At 51.9% G+C, this 18,311-nt stretch overlaps 4 protein-coding genes across 4 annotated transcripts; 2 read left to right on the top strand and 2 right to left on the bottom strand.

Moving 5' to 3' along the window:
• Nucleotides 1–2,431: 2,431 nt before the first annotated feature.
• On the bottom strand, nucleotides 2,432–4,149 carry PG994_011466 (uncharacterized protein; the record flags this gene model as incomplete). Its single annotated transcript, XM_066862875.1, has 2 exons — nucleotides 2,432–2,681; nucleotides 2,711–4,149. 2 exons carry the CDS (start codon nucleotides 4,147–4,149, stop codon nucleotides 2,432–2,434), a joined length of 1,689 nt encoding a protein of 562 aa, XP_066711985.1.
• Nucleotides 4,150–8,409: 4,260 nt separating this feature from the next.
• Nucleotides 8,410–8,898, bottom strand: PG994_011465 (uncharacterized protein; the record flags this gene model as incomplete). The annotated part of the gene is made up of 1 exon (XM_066862874.1): nucleotides 8,410–8,898. The coding sequence occupies one exon, from the start codon at nucleotides 8,896–8,898 to the stop codon at nucleotides 8,410–8,412; it is 489 nt and encodes a 162-aa protein (XP_066711984.1).
• Nucleotides 8,899–10,598: 1,700 nt separating this feature from the next.
• Nucleotides 10,599–13,381, top strand: PG994_011464 (uncharacterized protein; the record flags this gene model as incomplete). The annotated part of the gene is made up of 8 exons (XM_066862873.1): nucleotides 10,599–10,601; nucleotides 10,719–11,200; nucleotides 11,259–11,823; nucleotides 11,903–12,772; nucleotides 12,866–12,941; nucleotides 12,994–13,035; nucleotides 13,088–13,201; nucleotides 13,278–13,381. 8 exons carry the CDS (start codon nucleotides 10,599–10,601, stop codon nucleotides 13,379–13,381), a joined length of 2,256 nt encoding a protein of 751 aa, XP_066711983.1.
• Nucleotides 13,382–16,490: 3,109 nt separating this feature from the next.
• PG994_011463 (uncharacterized protein) lies at nucleotides 16,491–17,890 on the top strand (the record flags this gene model as incomplete). The annotated part of the gene is made up of 5 exons (XM_066862872.1): nucleotides 16,491–16,755; nucleotides 16,813–17,043; nucleotides 17,095–17,162; nucleotides 17,223–17,392; nucleotides 17,446–17,890. The coding sequence occupies 5 exons, from the start codon at nucleotides 16,491–16,493 to the stop codon at nucleotides 17,888–17,890; spliced, it is 1,179 nt and encodes a 392-aa protein (XP_066711982.1).
• Between the last annotated feature and the right edge of the window lie 421 nt (nucleotides 17,891–18,311).

Below are 18,311 nucleotides of genomic sequence, written 5' to 3'. Positions count from 1 at the left end.
TCTTCACTTGCTGCTATCACTATCATTCGCCATTGTTGTCATACATCTACTTCGTATAGTATATTCAGTCCATCCTAGCTACCTAATGTAATGGGTTGCTGTCGCTCCCGAAAGGAGAAGGAAGCATATATCTAAAGTACCTATCTGTCCGCGATTGCCGGCCCAGGCTACCTCATAGCAGTAAATCTACATCTTCTATTCCTCAGCCCCGAACTGGCTCCATTGAGGTTTCGGCCCGGTCCTGCCTTTGCCTCTGGGCTTACCTACATACCTCCCTCCCTACCCTACCTGCCTGCCTGCCCGCCCTCCATACATATCCCTCCCATGACATCTTAGAGACGCTTTCTCTACTCGTCTCATACCCACCTCGGCGGTTCTTTGCCACCGCACGACGTCTGTAACATGGTTGCTGCGTGAGGCTGAGCCCTAGTCGTCTCTTGCTTCTCCAATCAGAGTCTGAAGAGCTTGATCTCCCACGACATCCTCGTCGTTCTGGAAAGAGTGGATAGGCAAGACGATCCGATCAAGGGGGTCTCGCTGAAACCTCCAAGAGAGCCCTACAACTCCTATGCACCTCTTGTGGGCCAGGCTCCCACTACTACCCCGTCCGAGTGGGAGAGTTACGATTCAGTAACTACGGAGTAACAAGGTGGCAGATAAAGGGTACGATAATGCATATGTGCCCCCTTGACCCCCTGGCCTTTGCAGATTGTTGATAACGAGATGAGCCAAGTTTGGTAACGATCCCGCACAGTCCTGGCTTACTAGGAAAACTCCTTTCCGATTGGCTGTGCAGCAAAGTCGACCTATCGTTGTATCGTGGGATTCCGTCTTACATCCGACGTCTGATTTGTTGTCGAACACTTGGGTATGTTATTGCTTAAGCGCCGGTGACTTTCAGATACAGTGCTTGCGTACTTGCACATGTCGGACGGGTGACTCATGGGGTAGGCATGGATGAAGCTTCTTGTGGTTGCGTCAAAGGCCATAGAAGGAAGGGGGTGGGCAGGCCAAACGCATCCCATCAGAGTACAGCGGAATCGGAACCTATTTGGAGTCATCATTGGCCTTGCACAAGCATGCATGATGTGTAAATACCAACTATAGGACGTTGGGGTGATCGGTTGAACATGTCTCAGGCAGTGTCGAGGGGTGCACCAAATGAGGTGAACCAACAATCCCGAGCTGTAACGCTGACTCAGGCGGTGAGAAGTCCAACCATGCTATGCCATGTTTCTGGCTTTCGGGGCGGGCATCTGACAGACAGCCTTGTTTGTCTCGATTATGGGACGGATGGCCCTATGGCCAGGCCCCAGGTCTGGGACCCCAGAGCGACCACCCTCCAAGGGCTTCTCCACGCCAAGGCGTATTCATCTTTGGACCCGTCGAAGTATAGCTGATAAATAGTCAGTCGCTGGTCATGTACGGGGGAAGAAAGAAAACCTAAATTAAGCTCCCAGAGATGGCCGCAGCTATGCAGAGCACTCATCCGGTTGGCTTGCTTGAGTACAGTAACCCGACATCTGAGAGGTCTTACAGACAGGTAAGCGGAGTCCCCGCAGCCCCTTTCAAAAGGTAAAATAGGCGATTGCGGTGTAGAGGACCCGTTTGGCCATCGCGAGTGGGAAAGTGTGTCTTATCTATTGAGTACGTGGTCTCATCTGGTGCTGCGGCAATCTTGGGGCGGCTCAAAGGGAGTCTGTCTCACAAGAAGCACCTTGAATTAACCGCTCATCTCACAATCTACCGCCTCGTTTTCCTTTCCCGAGATGCGCTAGGAATCAGATGCCACCGCCTTCGAAGGGAGCATATCATACTTGGCGATACTATGGTTGACGATCCTTGTCTGCCCTGGACTGGCAGTTAGTAGTACGCAATGTGTACGGGGCATAGCTTCTTAGAAACGTATACTCAGACCAATGAATCATTGGGACGATAGTCTACAATTTAGGAGAAGTAGCATGATACAGTTCAGCATGCTGGATAGCATCCAGCTTGAATGCTGTATCTTGACTCTTTAGAAAAGTGGCGGTCATCATATGAATGGTGGATAGAGGGCATGTCTTAGTAAAACGCCTCTAGGAAAAGTAACCCACGTGGGAAGGAGTGCCATCTGCACCCGATGGCGGACATGCGTAAATTATAAAGGGAAAGGCAAACGAAAATAAGGAAATAAGATTGGCGGCACAAGAGTCGGGAAGAGATCGTTGAGAGCATCGATGACGTTTGCTGTCGCTCGCTACTTGTCTGTCCGTACACATCCCACGGCACAGGAATGTCGCGGCTGGTCAATGATATCAACCAATCTAAATAGGAAAGCTATGGTAGCAAGAAGAGGTTTGAGATTATAGGGTGTAATCAGATAAAGTAGACCTATTTTACAATGGACGATTAATCATCCTCATCATCGTCCCGATTCGAAGCGTTGTTCTTAGCGGCACAACCTCTCTCGAAGCCGGCCCAGTTCGGCCAAGACCTCTCGGATGGTGGGACGGTCGTAGTAGTTGTCCTTCCACACGCCGGCCGCCTTCTGTGTCGACCTCAAAGCGATAAAGTCCTCTGCAGCCTGCAGCTCGGTCTCCCAGAAGGCGCGGGCGGCGGCCTGGACTCTATCAGCAGTCTGTTCCTCCGCAGGCCGGTTTCGGAGCACCAGTATGCTTCCCTGTCGCTGCACGATGCGGCTGAGGGTTTCCCGCCGCCCCGGGTGCACCGGTCGATCAGGTCTCGCAGCTCCAGAGGTGTCCGCTGGTATTCGGGGAACTCCAGGTCAGACTCCAAGCGGTAAGACTGCCATATCGCGGCCTTCTGCGGACCGCTCACCCCTTCAAAGATGCACCAGAGCACTCTCCCCAGCATGTAAACCTCAGCAGCTTCCTGTTCGATGGGACTGAGACAGACCCAAGAGAGGTTGTACCCATCCTCGGGGTTCGTGTATTGGTCGTCCTCGAGACACGGGTAGTTGGGCACCAATTCGCTTAGGATATCCTGGTGCTTGTCCCGCACATCATCCGAGATGCGCTCTTCGATGGCCACGAGACGGACATATTCGACTGAGTTGACTTCTGGGGCGGCAAACTCACACCACACCCCTCGCTGCTCAAAATCCACCATGATGATATCATCATTTTCCGAAAGCACAACGTTGTCAAGTCGCAGGTCTGGATAGTATATACGCGTCGTGCTCCGTAGATGGTCAAGGGCTGTGGCTAGTTGCATGCACCACTTGAACTGTTTGGCGGCATGGAGTTGATTATGGATGCGGAGCTGTGGTAGGATATCCCGGAGACTGCCCTTGGGCTGGTAGACTGTAGTGAAACCAGCAATCGCTTTCTTAGCCCCAAAGTGGCAAGTCTTCCTAACGATATGAACCGGCCGTGGGATCACATTGGCGTGCGGCGGTATTGTACTCAATATTTTCAGTTCGTGATAAAGATACTTGGCACCGCTTGTGAGAGCCTTGAAAATGTATAGCTGTCCTTCGATACGAGCGAGGCAAACACTATCATGGAGAACTTTGACCACGTCCACATCGAAGAAGTCGACTTCCTTGGGAAACCTGAACTCATGCCCCCAGATATCCGCCAGCTGTGGCGCGCTCAGCAGTTGACGCTCCAAATAGTGGTTGGGACCGACCCTGACCCGGATCTGGTGAATGTCGAGCGACAAGTTTTCGAAGACCAAGCGGGTGCCAAACGGCGCTCTTCTATAGAAATCAGCAAAGGCTTCGACGTCCTCGAATTCGGTGGCAACCCAGAGTTGCAGCGTCCGGATGATGTGCCGGGTGATTGCAAGCCTCGAAAGTCTCTCCGAGTCTTTCGTATGGAAAGCAAGGTTGAGATCAAGCTGATGACGGAGCAGAGGTGGCTGGTTCTCGGGGATGAAAACGTCCATCCGAATGGGAGGAACAGGAGAAATGAATAACGGAATGGCATAATACTGGGTCCCCAGCCCAGCGCATCCGTCGAGTCGCCAGAATACGTCTTTTGGATAATCCAGACTGTCTATTCGATTGCACGGGTTCAGTAGAGACCTGGCCCAGGTATTCTGCGCGAGATCATGACCGCCGTCGAGAGCCCCTTCCTCCTGCTCCGGTGGGAAGGCCGCGGTAGGATGTACAACCTCCTGGATGGCCTTGGGGGTCAAATCCATGTCGATGTGCCAATATCCCATGCACTGTCCTGATGGCCTCGTGTCACGCACACAGGAGAGGCAGGTTGGGCCAAGATAAAGTAGACAGATAATGGTGGTCAGGCGGTCTGTACTTTGGACCAAGGTGATCAAGAGCTTTGACCTCGGTATGCTGCAAGCCGAACGAACTGCAGGCGGGATTATTCTTTTGCGACGCAAAAGGAAGCAAGCAGCCAGCCCGCCCACTTTGCGCTGGGTGGCTCTCTCCTCAGGTTTGGCCGGTGGCTGCTGGAAGCCAGCCCGCAGTAGGTCCGTCCGGTGTGAGATGTGAAATCGAGATGCCAATCAGTTCCAATTTGGCAGGCGGCTGGCAGCAGTAAGCTCGAGGTGTACCAGATGCAACATTGTTGAAGCGAGCATCGATTGACTGGAGTATCATCAAATGTAAGTACTACACAAGGTATGTGCCTGTCAACCATTAGGTAGCTTCCTTTAATGTTGTCATCCACTACCCAAGGCAGGATCGCTCGACCCGACTGACTGTGCCTGCTATACCTAATAAGTATTTTTGCTTTACCTTGCTTTGCTTTGCTGATGTGATGATGTTGTTCCCTCCCACATTGCAGATTGTTCACCGGTGGTTCTCCACTTTTTATTCGGTCGTTAACAGAAAAGAGGACTTTCTTTTTTTTTTTGTTGCAAAAGGGCATTGCATTGGGAAGAACAAGGGAAGGACGACATGGGCGCAGAGGCACATGAGCAGGCAACTTGGGCTTGCGAGGCAAATCGGAAGTCGACGCGTAGAGTATTCGTTTCGAAGCCCACGCGCATTGGTGGGGAACTTCTCTCACCGGTAAATGCAAGCCACTGTGTTTGCTACAAAAGCATTCGACGATTGACCGGTTGATTGGCTGATTGGGTTTAGCGAAAGAAAAAAAAGAAAAGAAAAAGAAAAGGAACGCCCTAGATCTTGTGGACAAAACCTTACAGCAGTACCAAATTGCTGCAGCCTTTTAGCGACAACACACATATTCCTAGGGGTCCAGCGTTATTTTCTCCAGCTGGATCCGCCCTTTCCGTCCAAGGTAGATATCAGAAAGTATCAGGAGGCAAGCTCTCTTCGTGTCCTGATTGATCAACGCAATAAGTCATGACCAGTCCATCAGCACATGGTATGTAAACTACACCTTCATGCACAAATACACAGGCATACACGCACGCACGCACGCACGCACGCACGCACGCACGCACGCACGCACGCATGCACGCCCGCCCGCCTACGTACGCACCTATATACCAGGTAGGCCAAGTACGTAAGCGGCAAGTCTCGAGTCGGCCAGAGCCTTACCAAGGTTGGATATGCCTGTTTGCTTGCTAGCATATCGTATCCTCAATGTCTGATGTGCATATAGGCAGTTGCGGTCGAACGAAGAAGCAAGCGAGTAGTGTAGTATCGTGGAGCGACGGTCCTTGGAGCCATCTTGGATGATGACTACATCTACCCCTTCAACGCCTCCTTGCCCAATGCATGCCTCCGGCTCTCTGCGGACATCATATGGGGCTTGACGAAGTTCGGCTTGGGACGTTTGTTTCGTACTCTGGCTATATCGGTCGACCATCATCGGGAACAAGGTGTTTGCTTCTGCCTCGACTCGGTAACCCGAGTATCCTCCTGATGATGGCTCGGGCAGCGGGTGACTTCTTTCGAACTGGATTCGAACCGACTGACTCGGCGAGGGAAAGGCCGTGGCATTCCCGTCGTCAGGGTTGCAGGATCGAGCCGTTGCCACATAAGCTCGCACCCCCTATTCCTCCTATCAAGGACCCGTCGAAGTGTCGTGGCATATCATCTAGAGCCCCAGACGATGTGGCATTGCATTACGACGCTGCGGAGTCTGCGGAGAAGGGATGAGCAATTCCATTTCCCTTGTCTCTTTTCGCCTTCTTATGAAATCGCCATTTTGGTAAGTACGTAGGAGGGGAGGAACTGTGCGGTACAGCTCTCCAGGCGAATCCTTCGATATATAACACTTGCAACTACCCTAGGACGTTCGAAAAGGTGCTACAATGAGCTGCCATGTAATTCCCACGTCATCGTTGGACACTCCATACTGTGGTGAATCCCTGCCCGAAAGCTTGCACGGCTTACTCAATTGCTGATTGCCGCACGTACCTTGGTTGTTGTTTGTCGAGCTGTTCAATGCCCAGCTGTACATGCGTTAGTTGGTGTGCCTCGATACCGTATGCACTCAAGGTGGCATGTGAGTGGAGTAGACTGCTGCAACCACGGGAATGCGCAGCACTGTCTCCCTAAGCCCGCAGGCAGGCAGGAGAGGAGGATCGTACTGTAGCCGGGCCAAGGGGCCTGGGAGCAACTGGCAGCAATTATCGACGTACGGCCCATTGATCCATCAAGTATTGAGTACGTAGTGGCATAAGTGTCAGGTCGTATTTGATGTAGGGTACATAGATCCAGTGTGGGGGGTCAAAGTGAGCAAGCCGAGTAGGTTATACATATGTAGATATGCGTGTATAAGGATATAGAGCGGATCTAACCAATGCACATCATGACAGTAGGTGGGGGAGCGAAGGAAACCCAGGCTTCACAGCGTATCAGATTTGCTTTCTTCGGATATTCGCCCAACTTCGGTGTCAACACCATGGGCTTATTGGACCAGGGTAGTGGGCGGATAAAGCCCTCGAGGTGGAAGGATGTCGTACAAGGTTGTGAGTTCAAGGAATTTCATTTACCGAGTCCCGACTTCGGGGAGAACTTACAATTGGGTGTCTGGGGAGTGAAATCTCCGATGACTTTGAGGATTCGTGGAAACAATAGGCTGGACGGAGGCAAGAGCCCCCCAACATGCCATATCTGAGGCTGCTGCTCCCCACCGTAGCCTCAGTCAGCTCCCAATGAACACCTGTCTGAGATAGTTCGCGAACGCCTGTATCAGATGCTTTTGCTGCGATGATGCAGCCACCCAGAATGCTGAAGTTGTTTCTGCAAGGCAAACAGCTTTCGAGGTTCTTCTCGCTTGTTCGGCCGCATGGAGAGTTGTGGCCTGTGACCAATCGAGTTGCACCCACACCGGTTTTCCCTTGCATTGTAAGCTTGGCCATCTCCTGTCGTATAGGCTTGACGCAGGGTGAGAGCGATGTTCCCTTATTTTTAGAAAAGGGACTGGACTCGATGCTGTAGGTAGCCGGCCTCCAAGACCTATTCTCATGATGCTGGGCATGCTATGTTGTCCTACATCTCCCGGCGGGACTTGACAGAACCGGTCAAGTCGGGTATGCGTAAGTTCATCGTCATGATTCTGTCATTTGATCCTGGCACTTCTGACCACCAGCTTGAAGGTGGACCTCAGAGGCTGCTGCTCTAAGCACTAATTGTCGGCTTGACACTTGACAGCCTTGCTCGGTCCAAGGGTCAGCGGGCGTTCTTTGAATGGGGATATTGCACCGGTCTGTCGGTGATATCCACTTGTCAGAGATGCTATGTACATGTTAAAGAGTGCCCCATGTTGCTGTCTAAAGAACTGCCAGAGTCGCCCTGGGACCGACTATCTGTCCCCAAAACCCAACTGGGGAGCAGCAGAACATACTGCCCAGGGTACTGTCCCCTATCGGCATCTTGACACTGGCACCGGGATTGTGGGGCCCCCATCATCATTCTCGGGCAATAGGTATGTGGGTTCAGGAAGGGGGAGGAGGCAGGGAGGGGCGGTCGTCCGGAATGTTCCAAGCCGTTTCTAGCCTTGCACATGTCTGGGACTTACCTAGCAAGTCGGTGGTCTCGAGCCTTGCCGAGTCTAATTGTACGACGATTCAAGATATCTGAGCACCCAGACTTGGGATCAGGATGGTGCATGCTCACCGCATAAATCGAGTCTCACCGAGCCCCGATGCTTGCACCGCTACGGTGGCGGTGGCATGTCACATCCAGCCTCTTATCCCATTTGAGTTTGCCTGCAAAGCTGACATCAAACACGGGTGGAATTCCCATACCAACTCGTGTCCTCTCAGCGAGCATGTTCACGATGCTTATGTTGCAGCGCTCGCCATTCACGACAGAAAAATACTCCCGTCACAGCCGTCAGGAGCCAATGACGGGCAACAGAACATCGTAGCGGAGCAGCAATATGGCCAACACAAACGTGAGTGGTTGGGCCATCCTCCGGGGGAGCTAGGGAGAGCCAGCGAATCACAGGCCATACGGATCACAACCCTTCAGCACATCTCAATGGGCGATGGATAATCTCGATCTTCTGACTGGACTTCTCACGTGCATTCGGCTGTCAGCTCCGTCTGACCACAAAACCCGGCCCCATCGGGCGAGCCCAAGCCAGGTTTGCCCAATGCTTTCTGGTAAGCCACACCCACATCGGCACCGAAATGGTATCCAAATCGGTCTGAACCACTTTCTAAAGACAGATGCGATTGCAGAGAAAGCGCACGCTCAGGAGCCATGGCGCATCCATGAAGAGCATCTCTACTAAAGTGGCCACCTCCCGATGTGATTCTTATGGAGGAATTGAATGTGGGCGGCATCGTCTCGTCGTACATTTGTATTTCCTCGGATCCGTCAATAAGGCTCGGGATGGGCACTATGTAAGGTGATTCGGCAGGATCGCCCATGTGGGTTTCCTTCCTGGAGCACAATCCACGGCGCAGTGTTTGACCGGCCACACGGGCCTTATCACGTCGCCTGGATCGTGCCAAGCCGCTGGAGGGTGCGAATGAAACGTCAAGGTGGACGATAGTAACCATGACTGATGCAGCCCGTCATTCATGATGACCTTGACCGGCTTCCCCCTTCCCCCCATGGGCAAACAATATAACACGTGGCCAGCTGCTGGCGGCGACCGATGCTAAGGGTGGTTTCCGCCCCGCTTGTCATGGAGACCCTGGAAGCGTCGACGTCTCTATGGATGAATGGGAAATGAGGGTTTCTTGGGGGTACGGCGGGGGGCTCGAGGGGGGCTTGGAGGCCATGCCGCCATGCTGCCTTTGCTTGCTTTTCGCCCGCAATATGTCAACGAATGCGGGACATGCTCCCTGCTGTCCTATTCTTTCTTTCTTGTTCGCGCACGAGGTCAAATGACAAGTTTGTGCGATAAGCGATCAGCCGTATGCCAGGCCAGCACGCAGCGCGAAACGGGCAAAAAGCAATGGGGACTGTATGTAGTATAACGGATTTGGCTAGCTGCAGCCTGTGGACTCTCTTTTTCTGGCCTCGCTTTCATGTTATTGCCTTACTTGACTGCTCGCTTACCCCAGACCTCCCCCTGTCTACGCTGGCAATTGATTGAATTCGTGATGCGATGGAATGGATGGATGGGGGACCGACGATGTTTGGGGACAGACAATACCACTGTCGTATTATAGGACCGTTGGGCATGTCTGGATGCTGGGGGAGGTACCTGATGTAGTCTAGTCTGTAGGCAGAAAGAAGCCTTGGATTCTGGATGATGGGCAGATAACTGGCCCGTGTTCCAACAATGCAATGTCATGCTTCTCACTCTCCCTTTTTCCTATTCCCACTCTCGCGCTTTATCCCTCTCCTCCCCCTGTTGCACAAAGCTGACCCAGGCAAGCACTATTCTCTTATTATTCTCTTATTATCCCTCTCACCGGTGAGCAGCCCTCTTCCAGGAACACCTCCTCACCGAGTTCTTGTCTCTCGCTCGAGCTCTGCTTGTCTCCCACCCTCCTCGAGGACCCCGTCGTGCCATTTGCTTCCCGATCGCATCACTTTGCGCTGCCGTCAGAGGGGATACACACATACATTGGACAACGGCTCTCTTGGATCTGCTGCTGCTAGCTTGCCTTTCCCGCATTTCTTGCTTTGGCCCTCCACCGGGTCGGTGGTTCAGCCCCTTTCAATTGCTACATACTCCTCCAGTCACTTTACATACTCCGCCATACGATACCAGTCCTGTCTACGGAGTACTCGACACCCAGCACTAAAGACAACGGAGAGAGAGAGAGAGAGAGAGAGAGCGAGAGAAAACACTACATACGCGCCTCCCATTGACCATACTCGCTTCTGCTTTCCGCGCTAACCCCGGAATCGCCCGCCCAGGGACCTTTTTCTTTTCCTTCTTCCTCGTCAAGCAATGGCAGTGGTGAGACCACAAGGGGTTTGAAATCCACACTCCGGTCAATCCATCCCATTGTGCCTTTTCTTTTCTTTTTTCCCCTTCTTCTTCGGTTGCTGACTCCACCCCACTCTCGTCGAGGCGGGTGAGGCGCACACACACCAGAGCTACCTGGGTATAGGTATATTGCTGTTGTGACTTGGTGTTGATTTGGGTGTCGGTGCTGGTCCCTCGCTGCGGTTCCCATGTATTGTCGTTCGGTACGCTACCGGTACGGTACACACATCGATGAGGGATCGACCCAGTGCATGGCCCCTACGTCTTGCCTCCCTTCTTGTCCAACACACCCTTTATTAATTCTCAGATACAATGGTAAGGTTCCTTTTCCCTTACCTGCCCCCTCCGGTCCCTTGCCCGGCCAGCCCTTGGCGGAGAGGCGGCTTATTGCATATCCGGTGTTCTACGTACAGTGGATTGATTTGCATATAGAATAGTTATAATCCTAGAAAGCGCCGGTACAGCGGCCATGAGGGCGCCCCTGCGGTGCTAGTGTCCCAGGGCCCTCATGCATTTACTTCTGCATCTACCGCTCAGTCGCCTCAGGCAAGCCTCTCCCAGCAGGATTTACAAATACTAGGCCAAGCCGCTCTTATTCTCCAGTGCCCAGTTACCCTGCTCTTGGATCTTAATAGGAATCCTCCCCGGTTCACCACGTCCTCGTCACCAACATATCCAGAACAGAAGAGGTTACGGCTCAGCTCCGACTTACAACCAATGCCTGCACATGAGACCCCGTCCTCGCCATCTGAGACATCCCACCACCGGCCTCCCGTGAATCCACCGGGCTCGGCCCGCCATGATGGGTTCTCGCTTGGCGTTAGCGGCTCGCGGCTGGCTCATTACTTTGCCGGCATTTCAGTCTGTCCTCCGTGCTCAACGTGTGAGCCCGAAGGTATGCCCTTCCCTGCTCTGTGCGTGACTTGTCCCAGAGACTAAGCAATGTGAAGGCTACTCTGGAATTCCTTCCAGGTCCCAGTTCGACGATAATGAGAGAAGCCCACCATTGTTGAGCGAGAAGTCGCCATCCTCTTCATCCCAAGCTTGGACTCTACCTCCAAGCCAACCTAATGTGTTCCCGTATGACGAGGCAAATCCTGCACACCTGATGTCTAGCTATCCCATACTTCAGCCAACACAGCCGACCATTGTTCAACCTAGCACTCGTAGAGAGGGAATGGTATACCCAGTAATATCGTCGCTGGAGGAATTCCCGATCCCAGCTCCAGTGGTGCGACGTCTTAGTCAGGAAGAGAGCGCTGCGCCAGACAGAGAGAACGCTCAGTACCCACCCATTTCAAGTTTCAAGCGCCATGAAAGTGATGCATCCCAGTATCCTTCCAGTGTCGGATTATCGTCTCCAGTTGACGAGAAGACATTCTCACGTCCCGACCCGCATAGCCTTGGTATTGCGACATCTTACCAGAAAGCCCCGGTGTCCAAGAGGGGACCGTTTAAAAACAATGAAGTTCGGGAGCAGACAGCTGAGACGCGACGTATCGGGTCTTGCATTCGCTGCAGGATGCAGCGCATCCGTGTAAGCAGCCCCCGTGTCTCGCTAGATTTTTTTGCCATGTCTTAACTACCATGATCCAGCTTGCTAATGGAAGATGCAGTGTGAAACAAACCCCGTTGACAAGCAAGGCACATGTCTAACATGCGCCAAAGTCTCGCATGGCAAGGTCTCGCGCTTACCATGTCTGCGCTACAAGATTACCGACGTGCGGCTATTCAAACCTGGCCAGATCAAAGGGCACGAATGGACAAGGCGTTGGCAAGAAGGCGTGGCTGACGACATCTCCAACTGGGCTTCGTTTGAAACCAGAAACGTCGGCGTGACTGAGGGATATACTCATCAGCCCGTAGTGCTTCGTGTGCGTCAATTTGTCCCGCAAGAGGGAGATTCACTGGAAAGGACATGGGTATACAACGGAGTCAGACGGAGTGTGAGGATTCCTGCCTTTGCCATTGTTAACCTCGAAGAGGCCAGAAGTGCATACGAAGACCACTTGACACGTGGTGTCAAGGACTTCTGTCGCAACGTCGTCTCCAGCAAGCACAAACTCATCTGGGGGACATACGCTGCAGCATTGAAGGCTGCCATGGCAGATGAGACCGATGAGAAACAGAAAACGCTGCTTCGGAAGGCCCTCCGCCTGTGGATGGCCATTCGAATGACAACCAAGTCCACATATATTGTCGGGCAAGAGACGCTGGGGATGGCCCCCGACATCATGGACGAGACCAGTCCTTTGCGAGGACAGATTCCATTGCCTCCCGTCATGGGCGCTCAGATCGAGCTCATCCTCATCCATCAGATCCAGAACAAGCTGCGGAGGGAGATGCTAGACGAGCTTCAGGGTATCCTCCAGGCCAACAACCACATAACGTGGTTTACGGCATATCTTGTCACCTTCATCTTTCTGCACAACGTCTCTCTTCTCTGCCAGCATGACGCTGCCTATGCTCGAAAGCACGGTATCAAGGTACGTTGGGCATATGTGTCCCTCGGGAGCGAACCGTGGGAGAAGTTGCTACGGGTGCAAAAATGGATGACTAGCTGACATGAACCCACGCAGGCTCGCTTCGCTCGAGAGAACACCGTCAAGGAGTATTTAACAGGTGCGAGAACAATTACCTTGGCACGGGATTGCTGTACGGTAGAACGACGGGATCAGAGCTGACTCTTGACTTCAACGACGAACAGGGGCCAATATACTTTTGGCGTACTTCCACTACTGCAACAAAGGTAATCTTGGTCTGCACGTCCCATGTAATTGGTTGGCACTAACGATAGCCAGGAATGTATCCTTTTTCTGCCGAGTGCAAAGACCAGGACCTGAGAACGCTGGCTCAACTCGATGCTATGAAGATCAAGTTTGTCAACGTGACAAGGAATATCGTCAAGGACCAAGGTAAGTCCTGACTCAATCAGGTCCTACGTAACTGAGTTCCCCATCCATTACGAATAAACGCTGATGCCCAGAACAGGAAAGCACTGGGACGAGGTCCGTCAACGTGATGCTTACGAGGATGATTTTTACTTCATCAGCCAGCTTTACGAAGAAAACTGGGCGCCTCGAAGACTGATTTGATATCCTGATTCTGGGCCAAAGAGACTGGGTCTAGAAGAAATACTGGCTGGTTGGGGTGGAGGCGACGGGGCTCGCAAATGTAACTCAGGGAGAGACCCGAACCAACAAGAACTTGACATGCGCCGGGATGGATGCCGCAAGATGCTGGGTGCATTATGTAGGCTGTAAGATGCTAGCTTTTCCTAGCTTTTCCTAGCTTTTGTGCCGCCGCACCAGGACGAAGACACCCGAGAGGGGGGTGGTGGAAGCAACCTGGGTAGAGAAAACTGGGTAGGGGTGGGAAGAAAATCAAATCAATGGTATCCGCATCCGGAAAGCCTCCTGGGCGAACCGACATGATTTGTGGGTTTTATAGCTACATTTTACCAATCTCAACATTCAATCGGAAGCGAGATAGCCGTTGTGCGCAAGATACACCTGGCAATGATATGCTACATACGTGTGTTGTAATACTGCAGCCACTGCACACAGAGGAGCTAGAAGTGGCATAGATAGTCACTGGGTGCGCATGCGATACAACATCCGGTGCCCATGGCGCACGCAAGGATCAGATAATACTGAGTTGACACGACCTACATACCAGGTAGGAGGGAGAGGCAGACGCAGACGCAGGGCGGGAGGCAACTTTGTTGAAGATATGTATGCTGTGGCGGACCGAATTAAATTTGACGTCAGACACATCCAGTAACCCATATTACCAGCGACCAGGTAGCACGGGTGCGACGCGGGCCGGCCCTTGGTGTCGTCTACTGTGGATTGTGTACTACCCAGATGAACATGAATGATTGCATCGATCCCATGCTTCATCGGTATCCCGTGTATCTGTAAACGGCGGTACTAGAGAAACCATGTAACTATGAAAGAAAGAAAAAAAGAAGAAGGGCAAAAAGGAAAGATACTAGTCGCTGCGGTATAGTCTGCGTTTTAAAGGCGGATTTCTGCATCCGCAAGAAAAGTGGCTGGCTGGCTGCGGCATTTGGAGAGAGCCCTGCATTGTACCCACTCGTTAAGTTTTGTACCGGCGAGTTGCCCCTTGCCTATACCAAATTGTCGAATTAGATGGCATTCGTTGCGGTATACATTAATACCTATACTCTTCACAACATATCTATATCTCCAGCCTCTCCTACATGCCTTAAGCATTGTCCAGTTACACAATCCCTAGGTAAGTAAGTAGGTATGTACATACCTACCTTGCACTAAACGGCCGGTGGACGGGCAAAAGGAGCGGGGGGTTTCCCTTTCCCTCCACCTTCTATCCTTCGATCGCCATCCATCAACTTTTCGGGGAAGAACTGTTTCAAATAACCTTTCGGACACGCGTACGAGGGACGGCAGAAGATCGTCTTCTGCACTTGGCTCTTTCGTCTTCATCTTAATTGGTTTCTTTTGGAGTGGAGCTTCTCGATTTTCACCTCTTTCCTTTGTTCATCTCAATGAACCGATCAATGAACGATATCTGCACCGCCACCTGCCTGCACCTGCACATGCGCCTGCATGCCTGGTAGTTCATTGGGTACAGACAGTGAGCGCAGTACATTAACCTATATAGGGTAACTAACTACCTGCCTACTTACCTATACACCTGCCGGCCTTAGAAAGTAGGCCGGTCAATATGCATTGGCCTATAGGTTACTCGACAATACCATGGAGAAGGAGAGAGTTTTCGACGAGCTCCCGTGGTGCAGTGACATCGTATTGCCGAATGCATGAAAAGCGGAATGCTGTGCGCCAGGCTACCTGCATAACTATCGACTCACCTCTCGCTAAAGCTGTCTCTCCGTTCACGAAAAGAAAAGCAAAATAAATCCAACAATATGGAAGCGTCGACCAATGCCAATTAGGCATCCTTCATCCTACCTATTGTACTTCCCCCCCCCTTCCTACATACTTCTCTGCTAGGTTACCAGACTCATGAGTATCAAATGCTACCTAGCCTATCTACATCTCTCGTCATTGATGTCTCCATCTGGACCTGGCAGAACTATCGGTGCGGGAAGACCAAGACCCCACCACTGCTCGTTTGCCGCCTCCTGCTTTACATTCTGCAAACCCTCTTCGAAAGTCAAGGAAGCCACGATGTACCGCTACGGCTCCGGCTCCGGCTCCTGCTACTGCGAGTAAGATACATTAATAAGTACCTACCCATCATCATTTGATACATAATTCTTCACTGAAAACACTGGGGACCCTACCCTACCTTCCTTAAGCAGCAAGTGCCGCACAGCCAATATACAGTGTGTCCAGTGCTGGCATTACTTCCCAAATACACTTCTACAGGTTCCAGTCACTTATACAGTACGTCCGGGTATCTGGCCGTCTACAGATGATGAAGGCGGCAGTTTCGCAAACCACATGCACGGTATAATGCTTTCAGTTTCGAATCTGCCTTCTCCCAGGCTTACCCCCGTTCCTTGGGGGTAGGACAGGCTCTGGATCTGCTGCATGCGCACCTTCCATCTCGACGACTCGGATCGGGTCCTTGCGGACGGGCATGATGCCGTCACGGCAGATAGACTTGATGCTCCTTTTCCCATCACCAGCTTCGAGCGTCAACCCCTACATCGGCTGCTGTGCTCTCCTGTACCACGAGGTACATAGCCGGGACCTGCAACGCGGGTGGGGATCAGCTACATACTTCTTATGCTCCCTGGCTATCAAACCTTCTTATTAGCATCGCGTGTGTAAGTCCAAGTCCAGAAGGAAGTCGCAACCACAGATGGCAAAAGCCTTCGAGCTGTAGCGAGTAGACCGCTGCTGTCTACTTTGCTTATTTATGAGACTTGCATGAATGAATCTCTATCCTTCCTTTCCTACATCAAATGCAAATAGACCTTTTCTCGGACCTTTCCCCGTCCTTTAAAGGTGTGCTTTTTCCCTCGACTCCCGTCCTTGGTTCGCCAATCTTCTTTGCACGTTTCTCCCAACACCGCCAAATCTGCAACATCGTTGGCTTCCATTGCGTTGACCACCTTCACCAAGACCCAAGATCGTTTAACACTCTGTTGTTTCAGTTCTGAGAGACAACATCGACTCGGCCCTGCCTCATCTTCAAGTAGAAAGGGTATGTAGACCCAACACATTACTTCTCTTGTGGTTCTTGTTTAACATGAACGAAGCCATGGAGTATCACCTAGCCAACGGCCCTGTTGCTGTTCCACAGCCATTCCGGGACGCACAGCTACCCGCCCTATGTGGACATAGCGGATGTGCCCTATCCGAAGAGCCTTTGGGCTTGCCCTCTGGTTACCCTTCCATTCTGGACAGCAAACTTGCTTGGAAGGGGCCTGATTTCAAGGACGACGAATCCTACGTCTGCCATCTGACTGGAGAAGATGTTAACGAGGTCAAGTCCACGCTGGGACACTTCAAGGGTGAGTTGGCATCACGTGCCCATTCACAGATCATCGAGACTCTAATACCCGTCTTAGCCCTGGAACTCGATGGCGACCTAATCAACGTTGAGAACTTTCCCCTTCCTACTCTAGCGCCCAAGCTTGCCGGGCTTGGCCAGGAGTTGCACAATGGCAAGGGATTCTCTGTCATCAGGGGAATCACGCCCAGTGACTTTTCGGTCGAGGAACTCACCATGGTATGGCTTGGAATCCAAGCGCATATTGTCGATCAGCGTGGTCGTCAAGACCACAAGGGTAACATGCTAGGTGAGATCCCCCGGTATATTGGATGTCGGTCGCACACTGATATGGTCTTAGTTCACATCATTGCCGACAACTCTTCGGCGGAAATGCTAGGACATCACCGTCATTCGACCTCATCCATCGTAAGTAATTGGAACAAGTCCGGGTTTTATAGGCACCAAAGCTGATTCTTCCCCCTACAGAGTTTCCACAATGAAGAAGCCGGTGACTGCGTTGGCTGGCTGACGAGAAGCACTCCGGCCTCTGGTGGCAGATGCATCATTTCATCGGCATACCACGTTTACAACGTGCTTGCAGCTTACCGCCCAGATATGATACGGACCCTGGCCAAATCAGACTGGCCCTTTGCTATGTATGGACTGATTGAAGCTTCAAACTATTGGATTGCGACTAACTTCTTCATAGCCCCAAGTTCCGATGCCGGCCGGTTATCTTCTACCACAACTCCAAGCTGATTATGAATTTTGGTCGTACCCCCTTGCTTGGAAATGCCACCCACCCTCGGTCCTCTACCTTGCCGCAAGTGAATGACCGACAGCGTGAAGCACTCGATGCCATCGAAGCTATTGCACGAGCTACGCAGCTTGAAATCATGACACAAGCAGGCGATATGCACTTCATCAACAATATGGCAGTGTTGCATCGACGCGAGAGCTTCGTCAACGGCCAAACAGGACGAGAGAGACGACACTTGGTTCGTATGAGACTCCGCAGCTCAGCTCTTGGTTGGGATCTCCCAGAGGAACTAAGAAGCGATTGGCATGACGCATTCGAGAGCACCACTGTGAAGGCATGGCACCTCGAGCCGATGCCAGGAGATGCGTTTCCACTCCGCAAGTACACCAACTAGGCCTAACCCCTAATCTAGCTACACGACGACAGAACTTGCTCCATTTCTTGGTAATGCGGTCGAGAGTACGGAAAGACAAAAGCTTGGCGTTCAAGGGTTGAAAAATAATGCATCGATGCACAAGGATGAGGCAACATACGAAAATTTGTTTGTGGCTGCATTTGCATTGCTGGCGCACTGCATGCTTCCGCGGCGATGATCGCCGATGTGGTTCACCATGGGTTCGTTTGGGACGTTAACAGGGATATGGTGTGCATTACAATGTCTTGCTTGTTTTTCTTCTCCTTCTGCTTTCTTCTCTTTCAATATTCTCATTTTCCTTGTCTTCTTTGTCTTTCACAAAGGTTTGTACTATTAGACCGGCTGGCTGGGGGCCTACCATACGTGGTATAGTGCTTTTATTTCGGGCATCTTGCAGTCT

This window comes from Apiospora phragmitis (genome assembly GCF_038363925.1).
Source record: "Apiospora phragmitis strain CBS 135458 chromosome Unknown utg000010l:1.0-9815664.0:1.0-9183399.0, whole genome shotgun sequence".
NCBI lineage: Eukaryota > Fungi > Ascomycota > Sordariomycetes > Amphisphaeriales > Apiosporaceae > Apiospora > Apiospora phragmitis.
This window is presented reverse-complemented; position numbering and strand designations above follow the sequence as displayed.